This window comes from Podarcis pityusensis, assembly GCF_964106645.2.
Source record: "Podarcis pityusensis genome assembly, chromosome: 5".
Taxonomy (NCBI): Eukaryota; Metazoa; Chordata; class Lepidosauria; order Squamata; family Lacertidae; genus Podarcis; species Podarcis pityusensis.
Genome location: NC_138032.1, coordinates 54,981,307 through 55,004,745, shown reverse-complemented (window position 1 = coordinate 55,004,745; position 23,439 = coordinate 54,981,307). Strand labels below are relative to the sequence as shown.

Sequence of the window (23,439 nt, the reverse complement as noted above, 5' to 3'; positions counted from 1 at the left end):
TGTTGTTTCCCACTTACAACAAAAAACCCCTGCCATTCTCAGTTTGTGTTTCCATTAGAATTCACAAACCACCACTTGTTCCTAGTTTGCACCACTGATTTGGGTGCAGCCAAGGAAAATTAAATTTGTGCAACAACACTGATTCAGCTCTGTCCTCCACCCTTGCAACAATTTCCTGCAGAATTTTACCAACCAAATGGCAGGAGGGACTGCTGTTAATACATACCAGATGTAATGGGTGCTTCTGTGGTGGCTGGAGGTCCTGAAAATGGAAAGAAGGATGCAAAAGAAAACAATGAAACTTATTTAAATACTCGATGAGAAAAACTTAAAGTTATATGGGTCCTAGTTACGACATCTTAGCAGATAGCTATAGGAGAAATATAATGTTTATAAATTGATTTATTCTGATTGTGCTATTCTAAATCCTAGACTGAGTTCCAGATTGAGCTAGGGTACCTGGCAAGCAGATTCAGTTTCCAAAGTTCTCACTTCCTGCCTTTAAAATATAGAATCTGCAGTTTCCCCTTGTGGTATTTTTTAGATTTGGAAGATGTCAGGAAGTGATCCCCTTTCGCTTAGCACTCTGGCTTCAATCTCATCCTTCACAATAATGGAACATCACACCATCTAATGAAAGTGATTTGTGGAAGATTCAAAATGGATCGGAGATACTACTTCTTCCCACTACCTTTTATGAAGCCAGATGACTTGCTACCACAACATATGCCCTGATGCTAATTGCTATTGAATATGATTCTAAAGGGGGAAAGTAAATTAGATGAATTCCAGTTGCACTGGTTTCTCATTGTCTATTATCTATGGAATATTCAGAACCAGTATTCCTTGGAATATCACTTACTAGCAGGCGATGGCTCCAAAGACATAGAGCACCTGTCACTTGCAGTATATACCAATGGAGCTCCAAGACTTGTTGTGTTATGAGCTTGAGTATGCCCACATATGTCTTTAGATTCTAGCCTATGTCTTTATTATTGAAATTAGGGCAATGGTTGTGCAGTCCTCAAATAAATGTATCATCAGATGCAATCCCCTGCCTTCAGAAGCTTCAGCACCACTTATGAGATGAAAGAATATTCTCTGTGGTGGATGGAAGGGTTTTTAATTTAAAAAACAGAAATGAAAAAGCATAACTGTGTCCTTGCAATACAGGCAGAATACATATATTTGGAAATATCTAGAAGAGATGCTGCAAACACATATGGAAAACAATTGGAGGTACCTGAGCAGATAACGCTGGCATCTTCCTTATGTTTGCAGTCATGAACTCCCCATCCATTATGAGAACAGTCCTCAAAAGAAGATTCATTCCCTTTGCAATGTACTGCATTCAGGAGGATGCTGCCAGAGCCTTGGCCAAAGTGGGCACTTAGTGGGGCTGCAGTGGCTTCTCCGCAACCAAGTTGTTGGCACACAACCTGAGCATCTTTCAAGTCCCAATCGTCATCACAGACAGTTCCCCAGGTCCCATCATGGTGGACTTCAAGGCGACCCTGGCAGCTGTTCTCTCCATTCACCAGTCTTAGGGAGAAAGGACTTGCTGATGTTCCTGATGGTGCATTCTCTGCAAAAGTTGATGAAGAATGTTACAGGACTATTTCTCGTTCAGCAATATATAATAATAACATTTGTGGAAAAATGCTAAAACTCCACATTAATACTCACCAGTTGTCACCCTCTGTTCTGTAGATTGTGGAGGTGGAGTTCCTAAATTAAAAAGAAACCAGATGCAATACGAAATATATTAAATCTTGTCCACATATAATGCCATTTGGTTTAAATATCTAATGAAGGTTTTATAAATTAGCTCCTCAGGGTTGTTTGCAAACTGGCTTATAAATCTTTAACCGCTTCTCTGTGTTATAAATATGTCACTGTGTTGCCTCCAGTTGTAACATGCATATCTTTGACCTCCTCTGCTTACGTAGAACAAGCAAAAAAGTCCTTTCTCAGTTTGCAGTTTCATCAGAACTCAGAAACACAATCTGTTCCTGGTATGCAAACTGTTTTCAGGGCAGATTATGTTTTGCCCATTCCACAGTTTATTGGATTTGGAGATAATGGAAAACTATGGTTTGGTGCAAATTTAGAAGCTCCTTATGTAGTGGGGTAACGAATGAAAAAGCTCAAGGCTCATAGCTGCTGATGCCCATAATGTTGATTTGTGATTTGTCATTATGTTTCAGTTCAGATTGTGCATATATGAAGAGTAACTCTGACTTTCATTTACCTATAGATACCAGATTACTATGAAAGAAATCTGGCTAAAGAGTCTTTGAATTTCCCAATGGCTCTCTTTTAAAATAAATTCATTCTATGGAAGTGCACACTCTTCTTTTTGCTGCCCCACGATACATGAAAACCAGGGGTATAATGTACACCATGTTATTTTCTCTGAAGAGGGCTGTGCCCTGAATCTATTTCTCTTTATATACTAAACAACTGCAGGAGACAGCTTAAGGGAGGTTGGGCATTGGGCAACCAGGGTGAATGGGGGGAAACTGCAAAAGATGCTACTGCTATCACACTCAAGCTCTCTCCTTTCTGCCCTATGCTAAGAGCCATTCCAGAAGAATTATGCTAAACAATCGCAGCAGGGAATACTAATCTGTTGGGTGGTCCTCCCCCCTTTTTTATAAAACATGATAAAGTCAAAAAATACATACCAGATGTAATGGGTATTTCTGTGGTAGTAAGGGGTCCTGGAAATAGAAAGAAGCACAGCATAAAAATAATTCCCATTTAAACACCAGATGGGAGGAACTCATTGTTACTGGATATGGTTCTTAATTATAGCACCTCATCAAGCAGATATTAGAGAAATTTAATGTTTACAACCTTATCTGCATTGTTCACTCTACTATAAGTGCTAAACTTGATTGAGCGAGGGAGCCTGCATTTTAACTTGCCAATTTAGTTTCTAATTTTCTTATTTCCTGTTGTGGAACCTTCACCAAAATGTACGGGTATGTGTCCATTTTCATTACATGACAAATCCTTGCTTTGTGCTTTACTGTATACTGGGAAAATGGCAAGAATTAAGCCCACTTCACTCAGTACTATGGCTCCACACCTATTCCTCACTATTCTGGAATACCAGACCATGCAAGGAAAGTGAAAAATAGACTTATAATAGAGCCAAAGCAAATATTCTCCTCACCACCTGGGATGAAATTAGAAGTTCTTCTGTCATGGGATGTGCACTGCTGCTGACAGCTATTGACTATATCTCTAATGGAGAAATCTAAATTAAATGAATTCCAAGTGAATTGGTTTGTTCATGTATATTAGCTATCATCAAACCCATTATGTTCCTCAATACTACTCGTTAAAAATTGATAGGCTCCAAAGGGTTTGAGTTTCTGGCTACTTACAGGTACTTCAAGTCCTTGAAGTCCTCTGACCTCATGCATTTAAGCATTTCTGCATGCCCCTTTAGCTTTTAAACTATATATTTATTATTGAAATTAGTTCAATTGATGTGCAGTGTACAAAAGCATAAGCAGATGCAAAAACAAACAAACAAACAAATGCACAGGAAGAATTCCAGTGTGACTTATCATATGAAAAAATGATTCCCTGCACTGGATGTAAGAAATTCTAATTAAAAGGAGAGAAAAGAGGAAGTTGATTCATGGATTTGCAATAGGCACAAAAGATTTGCAAATGCAGATCTAGAAGTTAGCACATTTGGAAAATAGTTTGAGGTACCTGAGCAGATGACGCTGGCATCTTCCTTATGTTTGCAGTCATGGACCCCCCATCCCTTATGGGAGCAGTCCTTAAGAGAAGATTCATTCCCACTGCACTGTACAGCATCCAGCAGGATGCTGCCGGAGCCTTGACCAAAGCGGGCACTTGTTGGAGCTGAAATGACTTCTCCACAACCAACTTCTTTGCAGACAATGCGAGCATCATTAATGTCCCATTCATCATCACAGACGGTCCCCCACTCCCCATTATGATAGACTTCAACACGACCCTGACAGCTGTTCTCTCCATTCACCAATCTTAGGGAGAAAGGGCTTGCTGATGTTCCTGATGGTGCATTCTCTGCAAAAGTTGATGAAGAATGTTACAAGACTATTTCCCATTCAGTAATATATAATAATAACATTTGTGGAAAAATGCTAAAACTCCACATTAATACTCACCAGTTGTCACCCTCTGTTCTGTAGATTGTGGAGGTGGAGTTCCTAAATTAAAAAGAAACCAGATGCAATACCAAATATTATAAACCTTGTCTCCATATCATATCACTTTTAAATATGTAGTTAAAGTTTTGGACCCTACCGCTTCAAAATTGTTTGTAAGTGCAAACTCGCCTGTACACCTGTAACTTCACCCTTGTTTTAGTTAAAAAGATAGCTCTGCTGTGAATCTCTTTCTTTCTAAAACAATACAGTGGTACCTTGGTTTTTGAAAAAGCTTCGTTTCTGAACAACTTGGAACTCGAATGTTGCAATCCCCGAAGTCATTGTTCTGGTTTGCGAACTTTGCTTTGGAAGCTGACTGTGCACCTGAGTTTCCAGTTTCACTGTTGTGCTGCTAATTTGTGCCCCCCCAACTATAATCAAAACCCTTTCCCTCCTGTTTTTAGTGTTGCGCTGCTAATTTGCACCCCCCCCATTGTAACCAAAGCCTTCCATTTCCGATTGCAGTGTTCTGAGGTGATATTTGGTGCTTTTGTTTTTTTTGTTTTGTTTTGTTTTTTGTTTGTGTGGCTTTTTTGTTTTTGTGACTGTGGCTTGTTCTTCGTATTATGATTTGATTGATTGATTGTGTGACTGCAGAAATGGATAAAAGCCCCCCATCCAAACAATAACTATCATCAGTGCAGGTAAGAAATTTTTTAGAATTTTTTTTATCATCTACAGAACTGTCTGATTTATTTTATAGTACAGTACATTGATTATTGCTTTCATTTTATGAACCAATGGTCTCATTAGATGATAAAATTCATGTTAAATTGCTGTTTTAGGGGTTGTTTTTAAAAGTCTGGAACGGATTAATTCATTTTGCATTACTTTCTATGGGTAAGCGTGCCTTGGTTTTGGAATGCTTTGGTTTTGGAAAAGACTTCTGGAACAGATTAAATTTGAGAACCAAGGTACCACTGTATACAACATAGCTTGAAAAGAGAGCTAAAGGAGGTTTAGATATTGGGTGGCCAGATTAATTGACCAATGAAAAGGTGAATTGTGTGCAAGCAGAGAATCTGAAATTAGTGGTACTGTATTGCCATTTGATTGGTTCCTCATTTCTGCTGCACAATGAGGACCATTCCAGCGGAATTATGCAAGCAATGGCAGCAAGGAGTGCCAGTATGTTTTGTTTTGTTTTTAAAGTCAAGTGTAAGTCAAGTGAATACATACCAGATGTAATGGATGTTTCAGTGGTGGTGATGGGTCCTAAAATGAAAAGAAGAAAGCACAGAATAGACAATATAACTTCAATGTGTTCAATGCAGATGTGGAAGAGATGCTTTAGAAATAAGAATATACAGAGGAAAACTGGATGTACCTGAGCAGATAACACTGGCATCTTCCTTATGTTTGCAGTCATGAACTCCCCATCCAGTATGAGAACAGTCCTCAAAAGAAGATTCATTCCCTTTGCATTGTACTGCATTCAGGAGGATACTGCCAGAGCCTTGGCCAAAGTGGGCACCTAGTGGGGCTGCAGTGGCTTCTCCGCAACCAAGTTGTTGGCACACAACCTGAGCATCCTTCAAGTCCCAATCGTCATCACAGACAGTTCCCCAGGTCCCATCATGGTGGACTTCAAGGCGACCCTGACAGCTGTTCTCTCCGTTCACCAGTCTTAGGGCGAAAGGACTTGCTGATGTTCCCAATGGAGCATTCTCTGCAGAGGTTGATGAGGAATGTAAGATTATTTATTGTTTATAGGTAACATTGACAATCATAAAAAAGTTAAAATGCCACATTAATACTTGCCAGTTGTAACGCTTTTTTCAGTAGACTGTGGTGGTGGACTTCCTAATTTAAAAAGAAACAAACCAGATACATTGCCAAATATTTCAAACCTTGTCTCCATATCATATCACTTTTAAATATCTAATTATAAATATCTACCCTTCAGGGTTGTTTGTGATGACAAACTACCCTATACACATTTAACCTTACTCTTATGTTATTTTTTTTTTTAAATGCTCAATAAAGAAAATAAAACATCTATATACAAGTACTGATAGTATTACAAGTAGAAAACAGTGTACGACTGAACATTATCATTAAACTTATTATTCCATATTCTCATCCAACAGATCACAGAGTTGTCCTCAGGTATAGCATGCTTACATTTAATCTAGTCACCTCACGCAGAACAAACATAAATGTCATTTCTCAATTTCTGGTTTTATAAAAACTCAAATGCCCTGCTTGGTTCCTGGCTTGTAGATGCAATTTAAGAGCAAATTACCTTTTGTCTCCTGCATAGTTTGCTGGATTTGCAAATAAGAGAAAACTGCTTTGCTGCAAATTCAGAAGCTACATATAGCACAGAGAAGAGAATGCAGAAACTTAATGCTCATGCCTATTATGCCCATAATTCCGTGTCATAGTTTATAATTTTGGCAGTGTACAGAACATACATTTAAAGAACACACACACCACAAGTATCCTTGGAAGTATTGTTTGTTAAGGGTGCTGGGAATTGTAGCTCTGTGAGCAGTATATTACAGCTCCCAGGATTCTTTCAGGCAAAATGATCTTTAAATATATGGTTTATATTTACCCCCTTATATCTCAGTCTGTATCTCAGCGCAGTCTGTGTGTATTTGAAGAGCAACTCAAATTTCATAAATCTTTACAAACCATATATGGCAGACCTTCCAGTTTCTTTGAATTTTACATGAAATTAATTTATCCTAAGGCAGTGCAGATTCCGCTTATTATTTTAACTGACAATAAGGGAGATACATTGAATCTTTCTACACACAGAGAGAGAGAGAATTGCCGGTGGAAAGAGCCAAAGGAAAGTTATGACATCTGATTGGTCCATCACTTCTGCAGTACACTGAGGGCTATTCCAGCAGAATTATGGCAAAAAATGGCAGCAGGGAGTGGAAATCCGTTTTCTTTTTAAAGGAAAGCTAAATCTAGTACATACATACCTGATGTAATGGGTATTTCTGTGGTGGTGAGGGGTCCTAAAAATAGAAAGAAGAAAGAATAGCATAAAGAGAAAGCTTATTTAAATACCAGAAGACAGAATCTCATAGTTCTTTGGTTTTTAGTTATGGCACCTCAGTGAGCAGCTACCAGAGAGATGTAACCCACCTTTTGGGGTGTGCGATGGTTGCGGCCCAGTACAGCACCACAGTGTGTGGGGTTGGGGCTTGGACTAGATGACTTTTGGGATCACTTCCAACTCTGTCATTATACTATCTGCAGCTACACTGCGCATTGGCCTGCAAACCTATGTGCATGTTCCTTCCCCTCCCCCAGGAAAATTTTGCTTTGTGCCATGATTTTTATTACAGAGATGGCAGGCCCTTTCATATAGCACTATGATCCCAGCTTGAGCATGCCCATATATCTCTTTAGATTGCAGCCTATACATATATTATTATTATTATTAGTAGTAGTAGTTGTAGTTGTAGTTGTAGTTGTAGTTGTAGTTGTAGTATGATGTGTGTGCAGTCTTCAAATAAATGCTTAACCAGATGCAAAGAATTGTCAGAAAAACTTCAGCATCACTTATTAGATGAAATAAGATTCACTGAAGTCAATAGATGATACTTCAGGGTGGGTGGTGGTGGGGAAGTCAAATCATGTCCTTTATATATAGACAGAGTAACTATTATGTTTGCAAATACAGATCTAGACAAGAAGTGTATGTGTATACAGGAAATAGATTGAGGTACCTGAGCAGATAACGCTGGCATCTTCCTTATGTTTGCAGTCATGGACTCCCCATCCATTATGAGAACAGTCCTCAAAAGAAGATTCATTCCCTTCGCAATGTACTTCATTCAGGAGGATGCTGCCAGAGCCTTGGCCAAAGTAGGCATTTGTGAGAGCTGCAGTGGCTTCTCCGCAACCAAGTTGTTGGCACACAACCTGAGCATCCTTCAAGTCCCAATCGTCATCACAGACTGTTCCCCAGGTCCCATCATGGTGGACTTCAACACGACCCTGGCAGCTGTTCTCTCCATTCACCAGTCTTAGGGAGAAAGGGCTTGCTGATGTTTCTGATGGTGAAATCTCTGCAAAAGGTGATGAAGAATGTTACAAGACTATTCTTAGTTCAGTTATATATAATATTGACAATTGTAAAAAAAACCAGCAATACCCAAAATTAAAAGCTCATATCCATACTTACCAGTTGTAACACTCTGTTCTGTAGATTGTGGTGGTGGAGTTCCTAATTTAAAAAGAAACAGATACAATACCAAATATTATAAACCTCGTCTTCATATCATATCACTTTTAAATAATCTAATTAATGTTTTAATGACACCCAAGTATTCTCTCCTTTCTGCCCCATGCTGAGGGTCAGTCCAGCAGAATTATACAAAGGAATGGCAGCAGAGAGTGCAAATTTGTTGCTTAAAAAGCAAGATAAATTCAAGTAAATACATACCAGATGTAATGGGTGTTTCTGTGGTAGTTAGAGGTCCTAAAAAATGAAAGAAGGAAGAACAATATAAAAAGAAAGACTGTTTGAACACCAGAAGAGAGAAATGCATAATTCTATGGTTCTTAATTATGGCACCTAAGCCAGCAGCTATCAGATAAATTTAATGTTTAGAACTTCATTTGTATTTGGGGTTGTACTCAATGAAGCACTACATACGGTAACTCCTACCACAAGTGGAACAACTTCTGCTTGTGCAATGGAACTTTCTTCTCCCCCTCCCACTGTCCACCCCCTAAATCTGTTAGGGGGGTTTCTCCAACCACCAAGAGAAGGTTTGGGTATGAGACAGACTACATTTGCGGTAAATGATGGCACCTCTGGAGGAAGCGATCAGAGTAAGTTGATGTTTAGAACTCACATTGCTCGGGTCCTAGACTGAATCCCAGACTGAGCTAAGGAACCATTTTCACTTGCAGATTTAGCTTCCAAATTTTATACTTCCTGTTGTTGTTGTTATAAAAAAGATGGACCCTGCACTTAACCTATGTGTATGTTTATGTTCCTTTCATCACCCATAACGTAAACCTTTGCTTTGTGCCATATATGTGCCATATTACCATACTGAAGAAATGACAGAACGTGAACCCCTTTCACACATTATGGTCCCAGTATAATTCCTCATTATACTGGGACATCAGATCATTTAGTGAATGTGATAAGCAGTACATTCAGGAAAGACCAGATACATTACTTATCCCCACCATCTGAAATGAGCTCAGGTGACTTTCTGCCACAGGATGTGCACTGCTGCTGACAGTTCTTGATTATGGTTCTAGGGCATAAGGGTGAATCCAAGTGAATCAGTCTATCGGTGGCTATTAGGCATATTACCTGAATGGAGCCTACACCATCATATTGTAGGGTTGCCATATTTCAAGAGGTAAAAATCCAGATACAAAAAGTTGGTGAGGGTTTTTTCAGGGCAATTGCCTGATAGTCCCTGCATCGCTCTGCCACCCCTAAGCCCAAGCTGCCCATGCCTGAGCCCTAGCCAGAACCTGGGCCACCCAGGCAAGAGCCTGAGCCTGAACCAGGGCTGCCTGTGCACCAAAAACAACAACAAGCCAAACCCAAATCCAGGACATTTGCTTTAAAATGTAACATTCCCCACAGATGAGCATGTGGGACACCCAAAAGAGGACATGTCTGGGAATTCCCGGACGTATGGCAACCCTATAAAATCCAGTGTGTCACTGAATACTAGTTACCAGCATTTTATGATGCCAAATAAGAATTTCTAACCCCTTGCAGAATATTCTAATAAGTGCTCAAAGACTTGTGATCTCATGTGCTTGAGTATGCCCATATCTCTTTCGATTCTAGCCTATACGTTTATTATTGACATTAGTTCAATGGGTGTGCAGACCTCATATAGATTCATAATGCATTGCAAAAAAGGAAACTTGCACAGAAAAACTACAGCAACCTTTTGTAAACATGAAAGAAGATTCCCAGAAGTGCACTGAAGAGAGCATAAAAAGTAAACCATGCTATTACAGTGTAGACACAATAACTTCAATGTGTTTAATGCAGATGTAGAAGAGATGCTTTAGAAATAAGCATATAAAGAGTATAACTGGATATACCTGAGCAGATAACACTGGCATCTTCCTTATGTTTGCAGTCATGGACTCCCCATCCATTATGAGAACAGTCCTCAAAAGAAGATTCATTTCCTTTGCATTGTACAGCATTCAGGAGAATACTGCCAGAGCCTTGGTCAAAGTGGGCACTTAGTGGGGCTGCAGTGGCTTCTCCGCAACCAAGTTGTTGGCACACAACCTGAGCATCCTTCAAGTCCCAATCGTCATCACAGACAGTTCCCCAGGTCCCATCATGGTAGACTTCAAGGCGACCCTGGCAGCTGTTCTCTCCATTCACCAGCCTTAGGGAGAAAGGACTTGCCGATGTTTCCAAAGGAGAATTTGCTGCAAATGTTGATGAAGAATGTAATAACACTATTCTTTCTCCAGTTACACATAATACTGACAACTGCATTTATTTCCACTAAAACCCAGCATCGCTACTTACCTGTTGTAACACTCTGTTCAGTAGATGGAGGTGGTGGAGTTTCTAATTTAAAAAGAAACAGATACAAAGCCAAATATTTTAAACCTTGTATTATATCATATCACTTTTAAATATCTAATTAAGTTTTTCAAATCTGACTTTTCAGGGTTTCTTGTAACTGCAAATTGGCCTATAAACCTTTAACTTCAAGTGTTTTGCCTTCAGATATAAGATGTTCAAATTTTATCATGTCGCCTCACAAAGAATGAACAAAAAAAGTCATGTCTCAGATTTTTGTTTCAATACAACTCAGAAAATACAATTTGTTATTGTTTTGCAAACCTGGTTTGAATGTAAATTACTGGCTCTTATTTTTGGCGTCAGCTAAAAAGATTTTTCTTTAGACCACCCAACTGAGCTATTTAGTATTGATGAGCATTTTAATCTGTTTTCAGTTTACTGTTGATTTTAAATAAAAATAAAGAGGCCTGATAAAAGTGTGTTTGAACTTCCCAACAGCTTTGTTTTCAAATTAATTCATTCTATGGAAGCGCGAACTCTTCCTACTGCTGCTCCATAAATATGAAAACCAAGGGCAGGAGTTAAAACATGCTATTTTCCCCAGAGAAGAGGGATGTACTGTAAATCTCTTTCTCTTTAAAATAATATGCTAATAGTATTATTAATGACTGAATGAATTAAATTTGTATATTGTCCTATATCCACAGGTATACAAATAAATAGTCGGAGAGTTAAAGGATGGTATAGATATAGGGTAGCCAGACCAATGAAAGAATGAATGGGTGGAAGAAGGGAAATTGCAATATATGCTGCTGTTAGGAAACCCAATTGGACTCGCCTTTCTGCCCAACACTGAGTATAATAGGAGCAGCATTATACCAAGAATGGTAGCATGGGTTAAATCTCTCTCTGTCTCTGTCTCTCTCTGTCTCTCTCTCTTTCTCTCATACACACACCCACACCCACACCCACACCCACCCACACCCACACACACACACACAGAGCCAGGTTAATACATACCTGATGTAACGGGTATTTCTGTGGTGGTTATGGGGCCTATAAATGGAAATAAGAAAGCGCAGCATAAAAATAAAGTACATGTAAACATTAGAAAAAGGAAACTCATAGCTGTATGCTTCTTAGTGATGGCACCCCATGAGGTAGATGTCAGAGAGATTTAATGTTTAGAACCTGATTCGTCTAAGTCCTACCTTATGTTACGTATTGAGCAAAGGAACCACCATCTTGACTTGCAAATTCAGCTTCCTAATATTTCAGGTTGTGTCTTTTAAAACATGGAACCTGCCCTTAAACCTATGTCCTACGAATCTCCTTCCCCTCCACAAGCAAATCATGGCGAGCCCCTTTCACTCCACACTATGATCCCATCTAAATCCTCACTACTCGAGAACATCAGTGTATGTGATGAAAGAGATAAGCAGTAGATTCAGGATAGACCAGATGAATTCTTTCGCCACCACCTAGAATAGACTCAGAATACATTCTGCTGCAGGATGTGCACTGCTGCAGACAGGTATTGATCAGGAGAGTGTATACAACAAATTTCATGTGAATTGATCTATCAATGACTATTAGCCTTATTACCTTAATGGAGTTACACCATCAGATTCAGTGTACTACAGAAGTTACTAGAGTTACTGAGTTACAAGAAGTATGTGGAGACAAAGCTATAGACTTTTTGACACTTCACAGGATATTCTAATGGCATTCCAAGAATTGACTTTATGTGCTTAAACATGCTCACATTTGTCTTTAGACTCTAGCCTACACATTTATTACTGAATTCAGTTCCGTGGGTGTGCAGTCCGCACATAAATGCACAATATGATGAAAAAACAAAAAAAAAAACCTGCACTCCACCATCATTTATCAGATGAAAGAAGATTCCCAGAAGTGAATGGAAGCGAGAGGAAAGAAATAGTGTCCTTACAGTATAGCAAAAAACACACACAAAATAACTGGATATACCTGAGCAGATAACACTGGCATCTTCCTTATGTTTGCAGTCATGGACTCCCCATCCATTATGAGAACAGTCCTCAAAAGAAGATTCATTTCCTTTGCATTGTACAGCATTCAGGAGAATACTGCCAGAGCCTTGGCCAAAGTGGGCACTTAGCGGGGCTGAAGTGGCTTCTCCACAACCAAGTTGTTGGCACACAACCTGAGCATCCTTCAAGTCCCAATCGTCATCACAGACAGTTCCCCAGGTCCCATCATGGTGGACTTCAAGGCGACCCTGGCAGCTGTTCTCTCCATTCACCAGTCTTAGGGAGAAAGGACTTGCTGATGTTTCCAAGGGAGAATTTGCTGCAGAAGATGATGAAGAACGTAACAACACTATTCTTTCTTCAGTTATAAATAATACTGACAATTGCATTAAAAAAACTAAAACCCAGTATCAGTCCTTACCTGTTGTGATACTCTGTATAGTAGATTGAGGTGGTGAAGTTCCTGATTAAAAAAGAAACATATCTAATACCCAATATTATACACCTTGTCTTCATATTGTATCACCTTTAAATATTAGGGCTGCTTGTAACTGCAAACTGGCCTATACACATTCAACCTTTGTTTTATAAATAGATCACTGTGTTGTCTCCAGATATAACATGAATATGATATATCTTGCTGCCTGTCATAGATCAAATGAAGTCATGTTTCTGTAGTTTCATCAGAACTCAGAAAATCCAATATGTTCTTGGTTTGCAAACCTTATTTGATTGCATATCATGGGTGCATTCAGATGTATGAAAAATTGTGTCATTTCTGTACATTCCTACTTTAATTCCTCCATGATTTACCCATGAAAATGGCAGGAAAGAACTATATGCTGATGTACTGCCTCAAATTTGGTTACTTTACTTTTGCATTTTTCTGGGAAAATGTCCCCCCCCCCCCGGAAGCAATTAACATGGAAATGAGCACTAAACACTTGATATATTCTACTAGATTTCTGGAAGTATTTTTTAATATATATTCTGCAAAAACTCAACTATAATTTGAAAATCAACAGATAAGGAAATGGAACGCACTGTCTTGTGAATGCAGCCTATGTTTTACCCCAGCCACAGTTTGCTGGATTTGAACATAATGGAAAACCATGGTTTGCTGCAAATTCAGAATTTGCCTATATAGTGGAAGGAAGAATACAAAAGGTCAAGGCTCATGACCAGGCAGCTTTTTTAAAAAATGTATTTTTGTTAAATATTTTTTTGGTTTACAAAAGTATGTGCAATGTCTCTCTCTCTCTCTCTCTCTCTCTCTCTCTCTCTCTCTCTCTCTCTCTCTTTTCAAGTAACATTTTTCACAGATCAGTTTTGTTTGCTGAGACATTAGGAAGAAAAGGGGGAGAGAGGTGGAGAGGGGAGAGGTGAGTGGGTCGGGTGGCGATGTTTCTATTTTACTTAGTATATGTGTGTTTTTTTGTCAGCGCCGCTTGTACAGGTTCTTTGCTATTCACTTGTGTTCCTTGGATGGTGAGAGAGGTTGGGGTTGGTTGGCCTAGGGTATGGTTGTTCATTTGTGATTGGCTGTGGTGATCTTTGTTTTCATGTGTGAGTGGGGTGTGTGTGTGTTAGGGGTCAGGTTAGCCATATTGATTTGTATGCTGTTGTTGGATTTTTGTCACTGTCTTGTTGGGCTGTGTATGTGATGAAGGGGAGCCATACCAGGGTAAAGGTGTCTTCTTCTATTTGTCCCCGTGTCAGTTTTAGTTTATTGGTTAATTTTTCTAGTAAGGCTGTTTCCCATACTATTTGGTATCATTGGTCCATGCTTACTCCTGACAAGTCTCTCCAGTGTCTGGCTATGATGCTTTTGGATGCTGAGAGTAACTGGGTTACCAGGCAGCTTTATTTATATTTTTAAAAGCAAGATAAAGTAAATACATACCAGATGTGATGGGTTCTACTGTAGTGGTTATAGGTTCTAAAATTGGAAAGAATGTGTTAGAAGCTCCAAAAATTAGAAAGGAGAAAGCACAGCATAAAAGAAATTCCATTTAAACACTAGAATCGAGAAACCCATAGTTACCAGGTGTGGTGGGTACTTCTGCGGTGGTTAGAGGTTCTAAAAATTAGAAAGAACAGGTTAGATGCTCTAAAAATTAAAAAGGAGGAAAGCAGTGGAGGTAGAATAAAGCTATCAGGATTAGTAGCCATAAATAACCCCATGATTCCTCACAACAGTGGAATCTCTGTTCATTTAATGGTCATGCCAAGGAAGGTACTACTTTGTATGACCCATTTTGAAATCATATGAGTTGCTGAAATAAGCAGTAGTGATAGCTGTTAATTATGGGTTTAAAGGCAGTAATAAAGAAAATATTTATTATTTGTAATTATAACAGTATTTCTAAACCACAAACTCATTCCAAAACACACACACATACGGCAGTATTCAGTAAAACTCCAACTGAATCAGTCTACTATCAGTGCCTGCTACCCATCTTAACCTGCTACAGCCTATATTTTCAGATGTAGAATACCTCTGAATACCTCCTATTTGCCATTTATTTACTTGGAGCTGCACCCCGACCTGCTCTTCTCTGCTCTCCAGCTCCCTGCTGCTATTCCCACTCTCCTTTTCCAACCCCATGGCAACACCAGGGATGGGGAACCATTTTGCAAGGACAAATCTGACAGCTGAGAGGGGCTGGCCACCTGCCAATCAAATGGTATCACAAGTAACATAATGGTTTAAAGTCCGGAAGCCAGGGCTATTCTTCAGGCTGTTCTGGTGCTAGCAGTGTGTGCAACCCAAAGAGCCAAAGGTGGAGCTTCTGTCCTCTCACAAAACCTTCTAAAGGCACTCCAAGACTGCACTTAGGCACCCACACATTGGCCTTTGGATTCTGTCCTCTGGGTTTATTATTAAAATTAGTTCAAAGGGTGTGCAGTCTTCAAATAAAGGGATAATACTGGATGAAGGGGAAGCATGGAAAGCTTCAGCACTGTTTCCCAGATGAAATAAGATTCTCTGCAGTGGATGGAGGAGTTTCCAATGTAAAAAGAGCCTAATCATGTTCTTACAATACAAGCCATTGTATTTACATCAACAATTTATATACCTCAGTATACAATGAGGTTACCAAATAGATAGAAAATATTGAATCACTACTATACAGTGGTACCACGGTTTTTTAATTTCTCCATTGATGAACGTCTCGGTTTTTGAACGCTGTAAACCCAGAAGTAAAGGCTTCGGTTTTCGAACACTTTTCGGAAGCTGAACGTGCCATGTGGCTTCCGTACTGAGTTTTCTGGAAGTAAATGCTTTGGTTTTCAAATGTTTAGGAACTCGAATGGTCTTCCAGAACGGATTGCGTTCGAAAACTGAGGTATCACTGTATTTGCCAATGCAGATCGAGAAGCTATGCTGCAAAAATTAACACATATGGAAAATAGTTTATCTGCATTGTTCACTCTACTATAAGTGCTAAACTTGATTGAGCGAGGGAGCCTGCATTTTAACTTGCCAATTTAGTTTCTAATTTTCTTATTTCCTGTTGTGGAACCTTCACCAAAATGTACGGGTATGTGTCCATTTTCATTACATGACAAATCCTTGCTTTGTGCTTTACTGTATACTGGGAAAATGGCAAGAATTAAGCCCACTTCACTCAGTACTATGGCTCCACACCTATTCCTCACTATTCTGGAATACCAGACCATGTAAGGAAAGTGAAAAATAGACTTATAATAGAGCCAAAGCAAATATTCTCCTCACCACCTGGGATGAAATTAGAAGTTCTTCTGTCATGGGATGTGCACTGCTGCTGACAGCTATTGACTATATCTCTAATGGAGAAATCTAAATTAAATGAATTCCAAGTGAATTGGTTTGTTCATGTATATTAGCTATCATCAAATCCATTATGTTTCTCAATACTATTCATTAAAAGTTGATAGGATCCAAAGGGTTTGAGTTTCTGGCCACTTGCAGGTACTTCAAGTCCTTGAAGTCCTCTGACCTCATGCATTTAAGCATTTCTGCATGCCCCTTTAGCTTTTAAACTATATATTTATTATTGAAATTAGTTCAATTGATGTGCAGTGTACAAAAGCATAAGCAGATGCAAAAACAAACAAACAAATGCACAGGAAGAATTCCAGTGCGACTTATCATATGAAAAAATGATTCCCTGCACTGGATGTAAGAAATTCTAATTAAAAGGAGAGAAAAGAGGAAGTTGATTCATGGATTTGCAATAGGCACAAAAGATTTGCAAATGCAGATCTAGAAGTTAGCACATTTGGAAAATAGTTTGAGGTACCTGAGCAGATGACGCTGGCATCTTCCTTATGTTTGCAGTCATGGACCCCCCATCCCTTATGGGAGCAGTCCTTAAGAGAAGATTCATTCCCACTGCACTGTACAGCATCCAGAAGGATGCTGCCGGAGCCTTGACCAAAGCGGGCACTTGTTGGAGCTGAAATGACTTCTCCACAACCAACTTCTTTGCAGACAATGCGAGCATCATTAATGTCCCATTCATCATCACAGACGGTCCCCCACTCCCCATTATGATAGACTTCAACACGACCCTGGCAGCTGTTCTCTCCATTCACCAGTCTTAGGAAGAAAGGATTTGCTGATGTTCCTGATGGCGAAGTCTCTGCAAAAGGTGATGAAGAATGTGACAAGACTGTTTCTCATTTAATAATATGTAATCTTGACTATTGTATACCAATGTAAAAAAAAAGAGAGAGATAAACAATCAATCCTTAACACCACCACCACCACCTTTTTGTGACTGATGGGGCTCAGTAATTTTCAGCCTACTCTGAGGTTGCCAAACCCTTTTGTAGACACTTTACCTTGTGATGGGAGTCTTTACTAATCTAGGCTCATTTAATAGATTCAAAAGGGGGGAAAGAACAAGGATAGATGCTAGGAACTTCAGTGACAACAGAGGGAGCTATTGCAGCAAAATAAAAGAGTAACCATTAAACAGAGTTGAAAAGCAGACATTTCTGTGGCTGATTCCAATATACTTGAAGCTGTATTGTGGTAATTTATTTATTGGGCGTTTATACCCCTTCTTAATGCATGAGCTCAGGATACAACATGTTCTCCTTTCATCAGATTGTACATCTGTTTACCTGAATTCAAGGTTCCAGAAGAATTTTGAAATTTTCACTCTTGTGGCACAATGTATGTATGGGGTTGTTCTGTGGTCACCATTCTGATACCAAAAATAAAATTTGCAACTTCTAGAAAATCCTCCCCCCTTTCCTAATCAAATGTAGATTGTGTCAAGAAGCAGAGCAGTATACAGAACAATGGTAGTAAGGAAATTTTGTGCATGTATTTAATGGCATGCAATGATTTTCATGTCACTTCTACATGTACCTATATAAGGTTGACCACATATATCCCAAGTGGAGCTGGAAACCTCTGGGTCTGTTTTGTTGGGCAGCACATGTGTAAATCCAAACCATAAACCAGTTTTGTAGCAGACATATTAACTGTTTGCAGACAGCAGCTTCCAGCAAAACTAGTTGCACAACTTGGCATCGCATCACACGTTGCAGAGCTGGCAAACACACCATGCATCAGATGCAGGGCTCTGCATGATGCTGAGCAAAAATAAATGCATTAGTTACCTCATATCTTTCTGGGTTCACAGCAAAATCACATGGTTAACATGTGGGGGATGTGCTGATCTGTAATGTGTGACTTGCTTGTTACTTGAACTCATTAATCTTCTCACCTTCCATTGTGATTAGCAGAGGTCAGTAAAGCGATTCAGTCCCTATGTAAGTTACAAATGCACAGTAGACACCCACCCTGATTGGATATGCCCTAATCGTGCTTTTTGTCTTTCTCTGATTTTGTCTATCTATGAAATTTAAATAATTGAGTTAAGCCACACAGTACCATGCACAGAGGTAAGACTAATTTTCTCAGACTGTTGTGTACCTCCTTGAATTGTGGTTGGCATCTCAGGAGTAACCGTTTCCACAGTTGTGCTTATTGCTTGGGTGGTTCCTTCTGTTGTCAGCAATGTTGCAGTGGTTCCTTCTGGTGTTGTTGCATACGTGTGAGCTGTCAAGAGACGAAAATAATTTTGAGTTTCATAAAGATAAAGTCCAGAAGTGATAACTTTTGGATTGTGTCTATGCACAAAGATAGCATTTTTGGTGCAGCTCCAGGATGGAAAGAACAGATTCTTCTCACAGTTTCCATGTCCTTGAGTGATGTCAACTTTGTGGAGTGGATAGACTAGGACTGGGGAGACCCACAATAAAATCCCCACTAAGTTATGGAGCTCATTGGGTAATCTTGAACCAGTCTTTCAGTCTAACCTACCTCACATGGTGGAAAAAGAGGGTGGAGAAGAATGTGTGTCATCTCAAGCTCTTTGGAGCACACATTGGATATAAATGGAATAACTTACTAAATTAACTGGACATTTAACAAGGACTCAAAGGGCAGTCCTGGAAACTTGGAACATGTAGCACTTCATGTAGCTTCTCAAGACTTCTTTCCATCTGAAAAGCAGCATCTCCTACTACCTGACAAGCCAATCTATGAAGTTGAAACAGCCATAGGAGGAAAATAAATATTCTTCAAGAAGCCTTGGGCAAGCATGGAAGGACTTGCATGCTGCCATGAGGCTCGTTGGCTCTTGCAAATTATTTTTGTAACATTTCTTTTTTAAATGTCAGACCTTTTTGTACAGCCCCCCCCATTGTACTGCTGTCATACTTTCACTACTGTTATGCTAATTCAAAGAAGCACCCTGTGTTGAGAGCCACTTTTGTTAGCATGGAGTGTACCATTGATGTGATGAATGGCAAATCACCATGTTAAATGCAACTATTCAACTCCCATCACCAAGCGTTATAGTGGTATGGAAAACGATTGTTCGTTTCATTAAAGAACTGTTTAGATGTCGTGTGTGTAGTGCAATCAACAGTGCAAAAATAAAATGAAAGACAACCCCCAACCCTCAGTCATGTGCAGAGAGCTTGTATGAATAACCCCCTATGGACTGTTCCAAGAAGTTCAGTGCTGTGGCTTTAGTGCTTAAATTGTAAGGGGAAAAGGTGTTGGGAGCCCTAGCTTGCCTAGATCAGTCCTTTGGACCTAAAAGCATGACTTTTTAGTTCTCAAAGTTTGAGAACTATCTTTCTTTGGTTATTTAGTAGTAATGGGAAAACATACTGTGCATGCTCAGAGGTATTTTCATCCCTGTGTTTACTTTATACGTTCCAGACCTGATCCATGGTGGTGATCATCTGGGCTCTCACAGACCACATTTACCTGAACAAATAACACCTGCATCTTCACTGTGATTGCAGTTAGTATTATATAATCCTTGATGGTAGCATTCTCCCAGACTTGTCTCATTTCCATCACAATCCACATTGTCCAGAACAATATCTCCTGTGCCTTGGCCAAAAGGAGCACCTCTCAGAGCCGAGACGGCTTCACCGCAACCAAGTTGCTGGCATACAACAGTTGCAGCTCTTAGATTCCAGGTGTCATCACACACTGTTCCCCATTGGCCGTCAGAAAGCACTTCAACGCGGCCTTCGCAGCTTGAGCTTCCGCTGGCCAACTGGACAGGCAAGTAACCTGTTGAAGACACAAACAGCAGGAATGTTGAACTGTAAATCAGATGGAGGCATTTGGCACGAAAAGGAAGCCTGCTAGGATTATTTGCATTCCCAAGTTTCCAACAGGGAAATCCATAGTAGCCGGTTTCAAACCTGATGCCACTCCAGGTGTGGTGGAGAAGGGTATGATTTGCACAGTGTTATAATAGGGAGATTCTATAGCCAAGAGATTATGCAATTTAGGGTTTTGTTTCACTTTCCTCCCACGGTACTCTAGCACAAGATGTAAAATGGCCCTTCTGTGATCATCACGTGCCCTTTGCATGAGGAAGGACACGCTTGGACCAAAGCCATTGGAGCTTCACAAATACCATACAGTTTGGCATACTCTTCAGGTACAGAACACAAAAGAGACACTGTTTCTGGAGGGCTTACAATCTGCATCAGACAAAAAAGCAGGGAGAAAAGTTAGAGAAAGAAAGAGAGTGGGGAGAGAAAAGTCATGTAGAAATGGAGAAGTTGAAAAAGAGAAGCAAAAGGAGCAGGAAATGCTTTTGCTAAAGAGGTTACTGTGAAATGCCTGGAAGAAAAGGAATTACTCTGACGATGGGAGCAGGTCATTTAGCACTGTGCATTGTGGGCAGGATGACAAAAGATAGGACAAAGTAACAGGGGGGAATGCAGCTTACGCCAACAAGCAGAAACAAAGCAGATTGTTACCACTACCATGGAGAGCAGAATAGCCCTACTCCTTTAGGGATATTCTCACTCTTCACAGCCAAGGCATAACAAGAGCTCATCATGGGAAAGTGAAGTGTGGTTGGAGTGGATGTTTTCTTCTTTCACTTCCAAGTAAAAGAAGACTTGCAAGAAGAAAATAATAAAAAAAGAACTGTATGGCATGAATGATATCAGGCATGAATGATATTATCACTACCACCCCCTAGAGCAAGGATGAATCCAACTAACATAAGCCCTAGCCAGCATAGCCAGTGACCAGCGATAATGCGAGCTGTCATCCAACAATTAATGGAAGGTCACAAATTCCACTGTCCCTTCCCAGGATATAATTGAAATCCCACTGGTTGCAACCTAGAAAGGAACATCCAACAATCTGGTGAATACTTTTGCCTATGCCACAAATAAACAGACTCACCTGTTGGTTGATCTCCAGCATCTGTAAATAAAGAAACAGAAATTGTTATGGTTACTGAACTGTATCTGTGCAAAAATCACAGTGCTGTTAATATGTGATTTTAATGAAAATCCTTCTAGTTAAGCATGCTGCCCTGATACCTTTTGTACTCTCATGTTGCATTGATGAACATGATCCCATGGGGTTGTGATTAGTGTCATGTAGTTGTGCATTGCTGTGTATTGTATTGTTGAATTTTTTATTCATTCTTATTACAAAAGTGAAATAAATACATGTGTCATTGATACTTAGGTTAACTGAATTATATAACTATCATTAACCTTTCTGCTGTCTCTTGCTTGCAACTCCCCACCCTTATTGAATAGTCAGTGTCATTAGAGATTACAAGTCTGTCATAGCTCAGTTCCAGATGAATTCGTTTTTCTGTGCCCTATTCCATCAAAATATCTGCTTCCTTGGGATATCTCAGCTTCCATAACAGTAAAAGAGTTTAGTACTGGTCATGCTTGATCTGCTTGTGCATTGAAAGCTATGCTCTTTGATTCTCAGGCAGTCATCCAAATATTCTAATTGTCCACAGTCATTTGTTCTGTATGCAACATAACCCTATTCAAATTGCATTCCCAATTATTTAACTCTCTGATTGTTCAAATTGTATTACTCCCAAACCACCTTAATAAATGGAAATTGTGTTGTGCCTATAGTAGGTGGTTTGTCTGAAGCACTCAACTTGCAACCAGGGATGGGCAAATTCATCATTTTTCAGTCCCTCATTTTTCGAATAATAAGTTCAATTCTCACTTTTCCACATCAGCACACACACACACACACATATATATTCTCATGAAAATCCACCGGCATATTAGTGTGAATTTCTCCTAATATATACATTGTCGTATGCAGTTTCACTTGATATACACAATTTTTCAAGGCATTTTCTCAAAATATAATGGTTGTTTGGATGTTATTTTAGCTAATATATGCATTTTTATGCACACTTTGCCCGGTATATTTTTGTTTTTACATGTTTCTTGGTGACAGAACAGTATTCCAAAGTTGAAGAAGCACAAGTTTCATAAAAGAGCTGCTTTTTGGTTTGCATACTGTTTCAGAAAATGTGAATTACTTGGTTTTCCCATTCGAATTGAATCTAATTTCTTCCCCATCCCTACTTGTAACATCATTCTTTGATGTGTTTGAAGTTTGTTTGCAATTGAAAAACCCTACATAGTGTACAGAGAGATGTTACCTGAGCAGACGACACTGATGTCTTCATTGTGCCCACAGTCATTTACCAACCATGTAGCATGAGGACAGTCCCAGAGGTAGAGTTCACTTCCTGTGCAGTTCACATCGTCCAGGAGTATGGGTCCAGCTCCTCGGCCAAAATAAGACCATCCATACACCGTGGTTGCCTCTCCACAATCAAGTTGTCTGCACACTACATGTGCATTTTTCTTATCAAAGTTGTCATCGCAAACAGTCCCCCAAGTTCCTTCGTAGTTGACCTCAACTCTCCCAACACACTTGTTCCATCCATTCACTAAACGCAACTGCTGAGCACCTTTGTAAAACAAAAAACCCAAAATGGTTGTTAAGTTAAATGCAAGTATACCAGCTCTATAATGTTCTGTATTATAAGGAAACATAAAGTCTGCAAGTTTATTGAGTGTTTGGGAGCAGTGCAGGAGATGGTGGATACATACAAGTTTTATGATGACTTAATTCCTGGGAGAACTTATTTTACCCACATAAATCTGTAGACAGGATTCCACAGGAGCAATTTTGTGAACTTCATTAACAATCTAAACGGACAGATTCTACCTCCCCCCACCAACGTACAGCCTGATCATCAACAACTCCTTGATGCATATTCATCTGACCCAAATCTATTTCTCGACTCACAATTGCCACCCTTTAAAATAGCCTTTCTTTAAACATCAACACACTGCTAAGGCTTTTATGCACATTCATGGG

The 23,439-nt window shown here is 39.5% G+C and overlaps 1 protein-coding gene across 1 annotated transcript in view; it reads right to left on the bottom strand.

Moving 5' to 3' along the window:
• LOC308477643 (scavenger receptor cysteine-rich domain-containing protein DMBT1-like) overlaps positions 1 to 23,439 on the bottom strand; it is a gene marked incomplete at its 5' end in the record, with an annotated part of 64,819 nt that overhangs the window by 16,734 nt on the left and 24,646 nt on the right. Inside the window, 24 exons of the mRNA XM_081006373.1 lie at positions 227 to 262; positions 1,244 to 1,585; positions 1,687 to 1,728; positions 2,688 to 2,723; positions 3,733 to 4,074; positions 4,176 to 4,217; positions 5,397 to 5,432; positions 5,545 to 5,886; positions 7,157 to 7,192; positions 7,910 to 8,251; positions 8,368 to 8,409; positions 8,629 to 8,664; positions 10,272 to 10,613; positions 10,717 to 10,758; positions 11,737 to 11,772; positions 12,706 to 13,047; positions 13,150 to 13,191; positions 14,632 to 14,667; positions 14,773 to 14,808; positions 17,015 to 17,356; positions 18,664 to 18,789; positions 20,011 to 20,325; positions 21,463 to 21,483; positions 22,712 to 23,026. Coding sequence (XP_080862499.1) covers positions 227 to 262; positions 1,244 to 1,585; positions 1,687 to 1,728; positions 2,688 to 2,723; positions 3,733 to 4,074; positions 4,176 to 4,217; positions 5,397 to 5,432; positions 5,545 to 5,886; positions 7,157 to 7,192; positions 7,910 to 8,251; positions 8,368 to 8,409; positions 8,629 to 8,664; positions 10,272 to 10,613; positions 10,717 to 10,758; positions 11,737 to 11,772; positions 12,706 to 13,047; positions 13,150 to 13,191; positions 14,632 to 14,667; positions 14,773 to 14,808; positions 17,015 to 17,356; positions 18,664 to 18,789; positions 20,011 to 20,325; positions 21,463 to 21,483; positions 22,712 to 23,026 — 3,669 coding nt within the window. The remainder of the gene's footprint in view (positions 1 to 226; positions 263 to 1,243; positions 1,586 to 1,686; positions 1,729 to 2,687; positions 2,724 to 3,732; positions 4,075 to 4,175; positions 4,218 to 5,396; positions 5,433 to 5,544; positions 5,887 to 7,156; positions 7,193 to 7,909; positions 8,252 to 8,367; positions 8,410 to 8,628; positions 8,665 to 10,271; positions 10,614 to 10,716; positions 10,759 to 11,736; positions 11,773 to 12,705; positions 13,048 to 13,149; positions 13,192 to 14,631; positions 14,668 to 14,772; positions 14,809 to 17,014; positions 17,357 to 18,663; positions 18,790 to 20,010; positions 20,326 to 21,462; positions 21,484 to 22,711; positions 23,027 to 23,439) is intronic.